Here is a 13,420-nt window from a genome sequence, read left to right as displayed (position 1 = left end):
TATGTGGTCAAATGAAATGCTTGTTGGTACTCCTGGTGAACTTGCCTAGGGTTAATTAGTGACGTAGTAACAAAAAACCTGAACAGATTCAATTCAAGGAAGGGGGGCAGTTGTGGGGGGGTGGAGAAAGAACAGGGCCCAGTGAATGCAGAAAGTAATGTTTTCAATGCATGAAAACACTGCATAGCACCATAGTTTGGGCTAATTTAAAAAAACAAAAAACATGATTTTCTGGCGATTACAATAAACCCAGGAACGGATGCATGTGTATGAGTGCATGTGTGTGTGTATGTATGTGTGTGTGCATCTGAGCATCACTGGATTTCTTTAATTTGGTTATAAATATAAAATATGAGATGAAATACATGAAAAGAACTTGGTGATAAAAAAGTGAAACCACTATTTTTATCAAAGAATTAACAAGAGCATAAAATTCACTGAAAATGTCCTAAGAGTACTTTCAGTGAAATCCAGAAATGGCTGTACCCAACCATCTTTTGTATCTTTCTTTTCTAGGAATTATAACCAGGAATTTAAGAGCATTCTCTATATTTCTAGGAACAAGAAAATTTTGGTGTAAAAACATCTTTTCATTTTCCTAAAGCCTAGCAATATTAAATGTTTAAACACAGGGGCTAGAAAGATGGCTAAGTACTTAAGAGCACTGGTTGCTCTTGCAGGAGACTTGGGTTCCGTTTCCAGCACCAACATATGTGGTAGCCAACAAACAATTCATAACTCCAGTTCCAAGCGATCCAATGCCCTCTTCAGGCCTCCATAGGCATTGCATGACACTGGTGCATTTACATACATGTAGGCAAAACACTCATACACATAAAATAAAAATTAATTTTTTAAAAAAATGTTTACATACAGAAATGAGCAGAAAATCTAAAATCACCACCCAAACTACACTAGTCTTTACAAACAGAGCAAGCTGTTTGTAAGCTGTTTATAAATGGAATTGTAGTTATCAAGACTTTTATATAATACCTGCTTCTTAGAATCACTCCAGTTCAGTTCTCTGCCCATCAGTTCAACTATCCTGGGAAGGGCTTCCTCTGCAGCCTGAACATTGAGAAAAGCCAAGCGAGTACGCCGTGAGATCATGTCCACCGTGGTGCAGGCATACTCCTTAATCCCATATTTCACCTGAATTGAGAACAAATTATTAGTTTCAATCTTCCTTTTAAAAGAATAACGTTTCACTTAAAAAAACAAGTCATGCTTTGAGAAAAGGTGTTTTTCTCTCTCGTTTTCCAGCAGACATGAGAAAAATAGAGCCCAACACAAGTCCTCCATTTGCCTGCCAAAGGATGCTGGAAAATGGGATAAACTGGACAATAATTTGTCTTCTTTTTGAACAAAACTGCAAAGAGACATGCAGACTGCATCATCGTTCATTTACCATCAACAAGAAGCATTCATTTCTGTTTTCTATACATAATGAAATGTTAATTAACATGGCTGAATATGCAGAGGATGAGGATAGAAAAGTTGTGTTTTGAACTCTTTAGCCTGTAAAGTTTTCTATCAACATGTACATGCTTACTGGACACCAATGTTTAAAGGCACAGTGAATTACAAATATATATGAAACATGGTCCCTGGTTTCAAGTGTGAGAGAACATGATGAGTAATAAGAGACATCTCTGAGAAACTGTCAAAGCAGGAAGGCATGACACCAGTCAAGACAGAAGTGGTATAAAATTAAGAGCTACAGATTCACTAAGGAACAAACAACTGTGAACTTACAGAATTGGGACAGGTCCCCCAGGCACGGAATCCATATTTATACTATGACCACTACAACATCACTTCAGAATAAAAACTTTGTGAAAGGCAGAGACTTTATTCCAGATTTCAGCTGACATGTACATTGAAACAGCAACGCATAATGGTTAAAGAAGAAAGAACGGACGAATGGCAGAACACAGCACACAGGAAATTCCTGCGTGACAACAACATACCTCTGCCTCAATGTATGGAAATTCTGACACAAGACGCTTTCCAACAATGGGCCACCGTTTTCCAGTCACACCTGCCATTTTGGCCACCTCAAAAGCCTTGTCACCATAGGTGGTGGCAAGATGCTGCGCCACCTGCAGAAAACAAAACTGCATTAGCCATGCACTCTGAGTGTAATTCCTTTTAGGTACAAAAGTTGCATGCCTCTCCTGTCAGTGTTCTTACAGCCTGTAACTAATAGCTCTCAGGGAGTATTAGGTTTGGGTTTGTGGGAGGAAACCACTTGGGCTGTGAATGCTTAGGCCAGCACTGACTCAGCTACTCATGTATCACTGTATCAGTGACGGATGAAGCTTCAGCTTCATTTTGCTCTTGAAATCACTTCCAGAGAACAGCTTTCCTTACACTTAGGACAGAGAAAATATGGAAAACTTTGCACACTAGGAATAAACCAAAGAAACTACACTTTCCAAAGAGAAACTAAAATGTGCATTGTCTTTAACACAACTGTGATAAAGTTGGACTATCCTTTTTTCTTAGTTTACTTTTGCAATACACAGAGTAAGGAGCACGGCATAAAGGAAGTCCAAGTCAGGGAGACCACACCTCAGCTGCTTAGTGTTCCTAGCAATAGTAAACCAAGGTGGCCATGTACACGTACCTCGCTCTCAAGGCCATAATCTTGAACAAGCCTGATGTAGAGTGTGGGGCTCCAGTCTTTGCCACCTTGAAGGAACAACCCAACTGTCCTACTTGGTCCTGCATTCAAGTTGTGAACCTTGATGGCTGCATTCACAGTGTCTTCTGCCATGGCGCGATAAGTTGTCCACTTCCCACCTACAAAGAAATTGATGAGCCATCTAGTTGACATTCCTTATTTTTCTTATAATTAACCATTTATCAATAATAGTAGTCACTTGTTGGTAAGAAATCTGGGGAAGCAACATAGGATGATACCCAGAATCATGAAAAGAAAACACTTATTGATTAGAGTGAAAGGGAGTTTCAATGAGTCTACACCTTTACTTAAAGTGCATCCAAGAAACAAAAGCATCTCCCATACCTGCAATTGTGATGAGGCCACCCTCACTGACATCCACAACATGATTTCGAGAGATGGATTGAGTGTCTGCAGACTTAGGATCGGTAACAAGAGGACGGATACCACTCCAAGCTGCCAGAACATCCCCTCTTCTCACTGGTAGGGACCAAAAACATTTTTAACAAAATTATGAAAAACAATGCACAGGAACGTGTTGGGCAGGAGTATATGTGAGTATACGGGAGGAGAGAAAGTAACCTCAGCTCTAAGAACTATGAGGGGGAATTCTTTGATAGGCAGAAGATTTCCCTGAAGGAAGACAAAAACGTGAAAATCACCAGCAATGGCTTCAAGAAGGAAGCCGCAGAGGCAGATGTCAGAAACCCTAACTGGGACAAAAATTACCAGTAAGAGCAAAAGAGATTTCTAAATTGCTAAATTTCCCTCCAGAGTAAATCTGGCTATCTCTTCTCAAGAAGATAGAGATTCTCAATGAACAAGCTTGTAACTGGATGTTTTCTCCCTCCCCAATTCCACTCGTTATCAGCATCTGCAGCAGGCCAGCTCTGTGAAAAACACTTGATGCCCAATCCTCTCATTTCACCTCACAGAACCCCAGCGCATTAGGGATTGTCCTTCTCACCATACAAATCAAACAAGTTTAACTAACTAACATGAGCAACGAACTTGCCCCAAGCAAATACCCTTATATGGTAGACCAGCCTCAGACAGTTCTTCCTGGTTCTGAAGTCAATTTTTCACTCATCACATTGCAGTGTCCCTCAACTGTCGACAGCCTCCATTCTCTACTCTTTTCCTTTGCTCATTCTTTACTTTTATAACTGATCAAAAGACTGGCATACTGTCTCCACTCAGTAGCTGTGTAATACTCTTCTTGTCTCTGGCAAACTGTTGTCCATCAATAGCAATACCAGGAAGGAGGAAGTACATATTTAAATCAGATGGCTGTGAAAACCATTTGTTACTGATCTAGAAGTGGGTAAGGAATATAGATCAGTGGAAGCTGGAGTCCACAATCAGGGCAGGGACAACACTCAAGGACAGGGTTTCCAAACTTTAACCTTCTTTGCTTAGGGAAACTTTGGAAGTAACTTGGCTCTTTTCCTTGGCATAAGGGAGATGACCGTGCATATGCATTGACCGACAAGTGCCAGCCTGGCCCTGCTGCATACAATGTAGCAAAATCAATCAATGTGAGATCAAGTGTGACACCTTTCCCCAAGACATTAAACTTCATGACAATAGGGAAACTGGATCTCAACATGCAAAAAAAGGAAGCAGACCCCTTATCTTATACCTTATGCAAAATTTAATTAAAATTAATCAAAGACAAAACATTAAGGGCTAAACTATAAAACTCTTAGACAAAAGCATGTGGAAGTTTCATGACACTGCACTTGCCAATGGTTTCTTACATAGAACATTAAAAAGACTGTCAACAACAATAAAAAACACATACAAGAAGAAAAATAAGACTTAAAATTTGTAAAAATTATACCTCAAAGGACATTAGTAGTAGAATGAAAGGCATCCCATAGAATGAAGAGAAATATTTTTGAATCATGTATCTGATAAGGTCGGTGCCCACAATAGATAAGGAACTTCTAATACTCATAAAATCTAAGTAACATAAAAATAAATGCACCTTACGGTTAGAGGGAGAAAGCCCTTTAAACGAATTATATTGAATGGTAGGATAGCCCCAACGCATACCCAGTGTCTCAGTCTCAAATCACCAGATTGCTGGTCTGGTGGCACCACACCTGTAATCTTAACACTAGGGGAGCTGAGGCAGGAAGATCACAAGTTTGGGGCCAACCTGAGCTACACAGACTTTGCTGTGAAAAATTAGCTTTCTGGTAAAGATTTTTGGTAAATCTACTGTATTTTAATATAGCTGCTTAAGGGCCACACTTTTAGATGACTGCACTCTGAAAGAAGAGGGGACTTGCATCCAACAGTTCTATTAAAACAAGGGGAGAGGGACATAACAAGCCACTGAGAAAGCCTAAGACTTCTCCACTGGCCAACTAGAGGCCATGGGAGGCCTTACCAGCCCCAGGTCTGGCTCTCTGGTATTTGTATTCTATTAAATAGGTGTGATTCTATGACTTCTGTGGCCTAGAGTTAACCCCAGCCTCACAGAGCTCTACAAGTCTCGTGAAACCTCAACACAAATACTGCAAAGTGCTTCAATGTTGCAAAATACCTAACTAGGAAATTACTATTATTTTCCATTAGAGTTCACATAGCCCTGTGAGTAAAAAATAGAACAGCCAACCCACCTAGTACGTCACTGTGGTCAGCACAGTCCCTCCCATGTCTGTGAAATTCTTTTGGTAGCCACACTGATCAGGAATCTAGTTTCAACTCTTGAAGCCCCATGACTAATTCTTAAATTATTTTATGGAAAATCAGTTTCCAGAATAAACTTGAAGCACACACAAAGAATCTGTGGCCAAGGCTCCACTTTTTCCTTCCAATGGGCAGAGAAACACACATCCAAGGCCTTACTGTTGGAGAGGGTTGACCTGAAATACTCATGAAGAGCATGAAACAAAATGCTGTGCACATTAATCCCATTTCCTATCCCAACTTCTGGAATTGATCCTCAGACACACAACCCACTCTTAGGAAGAAAGTGTTCACAGTGGGGAAATTTATTATACTTGTGATCTTCGCATTTGCTTTTCTAGCTTGGGACTTTTATCAGATGGATGTGGGAATTGGATATACCCAGAAAGATACATTTCTAAAGCTAATAAAATTTCATTTAAAATGTGGTGCATTTTTAATGGTCTGCAGGACTTTTTATTACTAGGTCAGAGTAAAGTCAGTTCATTTTTCCATCTATCCATCTGTTCCCTCCCAAACTTGACAGAACGATTTTTTTACGTATTATTCAAAATGTTATTTGCTGCTAAAGTGTGACGTTTGTACTCACTGCCACAAATTCTGTAAGGACTGGACAGTCACAGTTAAATTCTCTGCCCATGGGGCACAGAATAGCTAAACATAGAAACATTAACTCTTTCAAAAGGAAAAAAAAAAAGTAACTAATTGAAGCTGACCAACTTCTCTTCATGACATATTTAACCAAGTTGCAAAGCTTGAACACTTGTTAAACAAATCCTAATTAAAATTTACTGAAGAGATTCAAAAGCAGTAAGTGGAAAGTCAGAATAAAGAATAAGCATCATATCTTTTGATTTTGCCTAGAGTTTTGCTGTTATGTTGTATGCAAGAAGGAAACAAGGAGGGAGGCAGCATGGGGGTCCTGGAGCTTGGTGGTGGTAGAACAAAGAAAAACAATGTCCATGCACCAGTCATTGCTGAATCTCGAAATGAATCACCTCATCTGCCTTCTTATATCTGGAATTTTTGTTTTGCAAGATAATTTTTTTTGTCTTTCTTAACATTATAACCTGTTCCCTCAACTGAGTGACACCATTAAATCTACTTAAAATTTCTAGAGTCTGATGAACAAGACAGACAGTCCTACAGATTGTTTTTGCGGTGGTGGAAATGTTTGGTATCTTCACTGTCCGATCTGCTAGCTAAAAGCACCATATTGCAAATAATCCCTGGAAAGGTGATTTAGGGAACTGAGGAAATAAAATTTAAAGTTTCACTTAAATAGCCACAGACAGCTAATGCATGCTATTTGGGCATGCTACATTGCACAAGGCCGTGGGTCACCACGCTGGCTACCTCCAACACGGCCACCTTGCCCACACCGAAAAGGCACAGTTTTCCACCAACATTTCACTATGCTTGCTTTGCTCATGAGAACATCCTTTCAACCCCAAATGTTACCAACATGCAACAGTCCTCCCCTTTACTAACCTCATGAGAGCAAAGAAATAAAAATGATTTATACTCAAGTAAGTACTCACACCCTTAAACCATTACCCAGAAACTGGTCCTATCACACACGTGCAGCCAAGAGTAGGTAGTGAATATGATTTTAACTCCCCTTGGTTAAAATCTGTAATGAAAATAACAAATTGGGGCTTTCATGTTTCAGAACTCAAAGACTTGTCTTATTTTTCTGTTTCTCAGACTGCTCGCAGAGTTAGGTCAGATTTCAGGACTGCTTTGTCTTTTTCCTGATGTGTTGCTAGTCTTCAGCAATGATGATTCTAATATCTCTCCACAGCCTAAATACTGCACCAAGGTAAAGGCCATGCATGGTTATCAATAAATATTTATTAGGGTACTGAGAGACTTTCTGCGCCAGGAGTGATTTCTCAAGCACTCGATCCCAGCACTCAGGAGATAGAGACAGGAGATCTGTCTTGAGTTCAAGACCATCCTGGGTACAGAAAGAGACCCTATCTTCAATCATAATTCATTTGGTTTCACTCTAAGATCTAAAGAGTAATATATAAATAGTAAAGTTGAATAGCATTTTTCACAGTTTCTTGAAAAAGAGCTAAGCACGATATGATGGCTTCAGATTTTAATTAATATTTTTACTCTCACATACTTGACAAGATGTGTTTGTTTAAAAATTAATAGAAAATGGAGTCCGCGGGAAGTGACAATTAAGCTCTAAGCATGTGAGTTTGCTTCACGTTAGTTATTTAGACATGCATTTTGGGGTGTTCTTCCTCATGCTTGCTACTTTCAAAAACATGTAAGAACCATGTGAAAATATCTAAATGAACACAGGGGAAACAATGTCAGAAATCAATACTTCTCTACCAGCGTGTTTAACCTGCTGGAATGAAGTGTTAATCACAGAAATAAGATACCATATTACATTTATAAACTAATGGAACTAGAAAAAGCAAGGCGCATGACACTGTAATTAAACAGCTGGAAGACATCCAAGCCTGTGTAAGTTGATAACCCGGGTACAATCTCTGGCAGGGAAAAGGCAGGTCTGCAGTGGGTTGATATGGCCAGCTCAGCTGTTAATTGAATAACAGGCAATCTATAAACACGACTAATTGCACATGTGCAAACCCGTGTGCAAGTGCAGAGGCTGCCTGGAGAAACACTCCAGCATGCTGTGGATGAAGTGTACCACAAATCTTCGGTCTCTCTCAATCCACTGCAGTCATAGCTTAGTTCCAACCACCGTATCCCTCTGATTAACCTCTGCACAGAGACTTAATGATACATTTTTCAAAAGATCATTTTTCTTCCTAACTCAATACGAACTGCAGAACTATCAATTACCCATTTCAGAAAAGAACAAACAAGTAATCTAGAAAATTCAGCCTGTTAATGGAAAGCTTTCTAAATTGTAAAAGAAGACATGTTCTTATTCCCAACAGGCAAAATGCTTTTCAGAATTGTTCCAACGCATCTTGCAGAAGTGTGGCAGCTGCTGCTAACAGCGCATACTGTGAGGATTTGACTCTCTCTCTCTCTCTCTCTCTCTCTCCCTCTCTCTCTCGTATATAGCCATTTGGGGAGAATCAGAAACTGCTGTCAGAATTGTACTTTATCCATTTAATAAAACCTTTAAGTGTGATTATTTCAAGCTTGGTGAATGCAAAACACTTCAAAACCAGCTCTGGGCCAGCAGGATGGCTTTATGGGTAAAGGCTCTTACCGTGCAAGTTTAGTAACCTGAGTTCAATCCTGGGAGCCCATGTAAACATAGAAGAGAACCAACCTGACCAAAGTGTCTTCTGCCCTGCACACACATATACACATCATGTGCATGATAATAATAATAAACTCAAATTTTAAAAAATTATAGCCTTAAGATCTAAATGAAAAACAGAGAAGCTCACAAATGCTCAAGAAGGTAAAAAGTAATTATTGGTCTGAAAGCTAAGCTCTGTCAAAAACTGCCCTTTCTAAAGCAGTTAAGCAGAAGTGAAAAGAAAGGGCCAATAAACGGGAAGTTCCTAGGCCCCAATTCATGTCCTGGGACAGTCAGAAGTACTAACCATTATTCAAACAAGAAAGACAAATAAAGCATGGAAGAGCAGTAGTTACTAAAACCTGCTTTGGGCTAGGCGTGGGGGCGCACATCTTTAATCCCAAAACTCAAGAGGCAGAGACAGGCGGATCCCTGTGGGATCCAGGCCAGCCTGGTATGTATAGCGAGTTTCAGGCCAGCTGGGGCTACAGGGAGACCCTGTCTCAAAAAAAGCAAACTAAAAACTACAAGAAACACCTACTTTGTTGACAAAGGTTATGAAAAAACTACCTAACTATGAAAGGTTCATTAAGTAAGTGAGTGTACATTTCCAAGATGGCCCATGGAACATATCCTAAGCTGAAAGCCACCTGTTGTACTTGCCAAAACAAGGTGTGAAAAAGAATCCCTTTACTGTACTACACACACCTCATGGTGCTATTATCCAACCTACAGCTTTTAAAGCGATCGTGAGCAGGCTGGCTTTGTGAAACAAGGAGGCAAGGTTATATGGGGAGTATGCCCGTTACCAACAATCCTGACCACAATGGCTTCACGAAGCAATTCCTGGTGGTCTCACAATGGCTTCATGCAAGTAACTCCTGATTATTACTGAAGACTACAAACCAGATGGGAAATCCGCCGTTACTGATGCTTCTGAATACTACCAAGCAGCATTGCACAGCTGCAATCAAAGAGAACTGCTTATTAAGTTTTAAAAATGAAAGGAAATAGAAGGGAAAACCCTGACAGCACCAATAACTAACTTACTTTAATTCAAAATAATAGTGAGCAGTAACTTATCAGTTACATAACAAGCTTTGTAAATGAAGAATACAAGGAACTCTAAGTGAGAAGACAACTTAGACTAGTACTGCAATATAGTGTGATATACCATATGATATACATAAATATGACCATTGTCCCACAGATGAGGTAACTGTACCAAGGACATCCCAGATCACTGAAAACAAGTGAGAGGGTTTACACCTGTATGGCCTGACTTGGTAAGGTTAAATACTACAAAGATTAGACCACGGAACACATGGAAGGGCAGTGGTGAGATGCAAACCTGCAAAAAGTTATGAGAAATTTTGTAAGTCATATAATAGAGTTAGGAAATTTTCAATTCAGTTAAAGGAATCAAATCCCAAGTGGTATTTTTGTATAGGAAAGGGATGATCACAGTTGTGTTTTAGAAACAGAGCTCTGATGGAAGGGTCCATTGGGTGGGGATAAAAGTTTGACAATACAGAGGCCAGTTAAGGGGCCAATGCAACTATTCTAGTAGGGAATGATATCAGCGAGCCAGGCATCATGGCATACTCCTGTAATCCCAGCACTCTAGAGGCTGAGACAGAGGGACTGCTGTGAGTTCAAGGCATTCCTGGGCTAACAATAAGGTTCTCTCTCAAATAAAGAGAAAGAAAGAAAAAGAAAGGGAGGAAGGGAGGAACAGACAGAGAGAGGAAAGGAAGAAGAGCTGGAGAGAGGGAAGGAGGGAGGGAGATAGGTAAGTATGAACCAGAGTGATGATCAGAGTAATAAAATGAGAAGCGATGTGCATGATGTTCAACGTGGGCACAGGCAAAACCAGGTAAGGAAAGTGACCAAGCACAAAGGGAAAAGGATTCTACTTCTGGCTTGGAAGACTAGGTGGCTGCTGAAGACCAAAACTCCAAATGACAATGTTGTAGAACTTCTGAGACCGCTGTGTATTAAAAAGTCCATTACACAACTTTGTAGGATAAAGTGCTGTGACATCCAAGTTAAAGTGCCTAGGTAAGAACTGAAAAGAAGCCAGCTTTGGCTCCACTGTACTTTACACATAGAAACAGACTGCTATGATCTGCAAATTGGTTTGTTTCTCAGAGGGTCAACTGCTGGAAGCTTGGGCCCCATTGCAAAGGTTCTGAAAGACTGTGAGAACTTTCCTTAAGGGGTGGGACAAGTGAAGTTGATTGCAAGGTGAGCGCCTCAGAACAGGATGGAAGCTGCCTCAGAGAATGGGTCAGGTCTCCAAATCCAGGACTTGTTTGGTTCCCAAGAGCCAGTTGTCACTCTTGGCTTCCTGGCCTCCTCCTCCTCTCTCCACTCTCTAATGCACTCCCATCACATGATGTGCTCCTCTATGTAATAACTGTGAGCACGGCCAAAAGACCCTTCCCAGAAGCCATACAGATGGGGCTGCTTGATCTTAGCCTTTCCACCTTCAAAACTATGAGCTAAATAAACACCTTCACATCACAAAAGCACAGTATTTTGTCAGGGCAACAAAAAGGCCCTTTATACCTGTGATGCTCACCAGTAATTCTAGCATTCAGGAAGCTGAGGCCGAGGATTGCTGTGAGTTTGAGGCCAGTTTGGGATACACAGTGAGATCTTGCTGCCAAACACAGGTTTGTTTTTTTGTTTGTTTGTTTGTTAAGTAATTTAAAAAATTGAGAAGTGAATGCCTCTATGCTCACATTTCTTTTCCTTCACTATTTGTTATGGATTTCTTAAATCTGTATATCTGACCTCAAGTAGCTAAAAACTGTGATGCCAGCATTTCATGCTTGTCAAAATGCAGGAGTTTGAGGGGTTGGATGGATCACTGCAATCTTCCATTAGAAATGTCCATATGGGTTGTATACATCTTGTATGGATGAAGAAAGTGGAGAGGAAAAGGTAATTCTTCCTATAATGTTGTAATGTGGCCCTCGTAGATCTTTTGAGGAAACTTAATAGCAGGGCTGGAGAGATGGCTCAGTGGATAAGAGCACTGGCTGCTCTTGCAGAGAACACAGGTTCAAATCACAGTACCCATATGGCAGCTAACAACCATCCAAAACTCCAGATCCATGGGATCTGATGCCCTCTTCTGACCTCCATGGGCATTGCCTGACACAGTGCATTTACATGCATGCAGGCAGTACACCCATACACATAAAATAATAAAAATAAATAATTATTTTTTTTTTAAAAAAAAAAAAGAGCTATTGAAAGTGCTGGGGATGTAGCTGAGTTGGCAGAGCACTCGAGAAGCATGCATGAATCCTTGGATTCTATCCCCAGCAGTACATATATGGAGTGTAGTAAGCACACCTGTAGTCCCAGCACTCTGGAGGTAGAGGTAGAGCAGTCACCTAAGATTTGCAAAACTCTGGGTCTGAGCCATCACAGAGGAAGGAAGGAGGGAGGGAGGTAAGAAAAGATGGAAAAGGTAAGAGGAAGGAAGGAAGGAAGGAAGGAGGGAGGGAGGGAGGGAGGAAAGAAAGGAGAGGGGTGAGGAGGGAGAGAGGGAGGGAGAGAGGGAGGGAGGAAGGAAGGAGGGAGGGAGGGAAGGAAGGAAGGAAGGAAGGAGGAAGAAGGGAAGGGAGGGAGGGAGGAAGGAAGGAGGAAGGAAGGGAGGAAGGGAGGGAGGGAGGAGGAAGGAAAGGAGAAGGAAGGAAGGAAGAAAGGAAGGAAGGAAGGAAGGAAGGAAGGAAGGAAGGAAGGAAGGAAGGAAGGAAGGAAGGAAGGAAGGAAAGAAAAGTAAGAGTTACAGTCTGCCAGGTACGGAGTCAAGAAAGGTGCAGTGAGTTACTGGAACAGTCTCAGAGACACCACACAGGAAAGACACACTGCAGGAACATCTATCTTACCTTCAACATCACAACTTAGGTAGTTGCGCACTTCATTCAAGATGAAGTTGATATCTTCTTCTGAGGGAATGGGATGCGGTGTGATTTCTGTTGGAGAATCAGTAGTGCCAGCAATCGTCATCTTTTCCCAGGGCAAGAAGAAAATAACTCTCCCATCACTGGTTGCAGGGTCCAGAAGGCCCATGTTCTCTGGGCTGGAGTGAAAAGAAACATTTCTAAAATCAGCACTTTAATCTGTACACTGGAAAACTATTTGTCACTAATACTCAAACAAAACAGGAAAGACATGAACTCTTATCTTACTTCCCCTATCCTAATATGGAAAAAGTCTTCAGTTTTAAAAAAATGGTAAAAATAAAAATAATAACAATACTAAGGAACTGAGACACGGTGGTAATTGTGATAATAATGCTATCTTAGAGCAGACCCTCCCTCTCCACATAACAATGCAAGGTTAATTAACTTCCAATTGTTTTGGTTTTTATCCTGCTTGCACTATTCACATCAGATAATGTCAGTGGGATAAATGCCTATAATTTCTTTTATTATGGTCAATTAAGGATGGCTCTTCAACCTTTCTTTGAGTCTATGAAAAGTATTTTCCTGGGACATTTGACATTTTGCACATCTTCCAGTAGAAAACCTGAGAAGTGTGTGTGAGAGGGAAGTCAAACTTTCTAGAAACTAGAATGGAGTCATGAAATTCTTTACTCCTCCATGCCTAGATGAACCTGTGCCACTTCACCAAACATGAGATTTCTTACCTTATTTCAAAGTAACTAAAATCTCAAGAAGGATGTAGAGAAGAGTTCAGAAGGGATTTTGTTTTTGCTAAATAACAATGCCCTAGAATGGGTCAAAAAGACAGGAATATCTTAGCAA

General features: G+C 40.6%; 1 protein-coding gene across 2 annotated transcripts in view; it reads right to left on the bottom strand.

Moving 5' to 3' along the window:
- Gpd2 (glycerol-3-phosphate dehydrogenase 2) overlaps positions 1–13,420 on the bottom strand; it is a 164,693-nt gene that overhangs the window by 13,269 nt on the left and 138,004 nt on the right. For both annotated transcript variants that reach the window (XM_008841740.3, XM_008841739.3), the window contains exons 9-13: positions 12,539–12,732; positions 3,032–3,166; positions 2,630–2,805; positions 1,971–2,102; positions 994–1,152 (exon numbers count right to left, since the gene is read on the bottom strand). In XM_008841740.3, the coding sequence (XP_008839962.1) occupies positions 994–1,152; positions 1,971–2,102; positions 2,630–2,805; positions 3,032–3,166; positions 12,539–12,732 (796 nt within the window). The remainder of the gene's footprint in view (positions 1–993; positions 1,153–1,970; positions 2,103–2,629; positions 2,806–3,031; positions 3,167–12,538; positions 12,733–13,420) is intronic.

The sequence above is a fragment of the Nannospalax galili genome, unplaced genomic scaffold (genome assembly GCF_000622305.1).
Source record: "Nannospalax galili isolate Female #2095 unplaced genomic scaffold, S.galili_v1.0 scaffold1181, whole genome shotgun sequence".
Lineage (NCBI taxonomy): Eukaryota > Metazoa > Chordata > Mammalia > Rodentia > Spalacidae > Nannospalax > Nannospalax galili.
The sequence above is the reverse complement of the archived record's forward strand: the minus strand, read 5'-3'. Positions and strand labels throughout refer to the sequence as shown.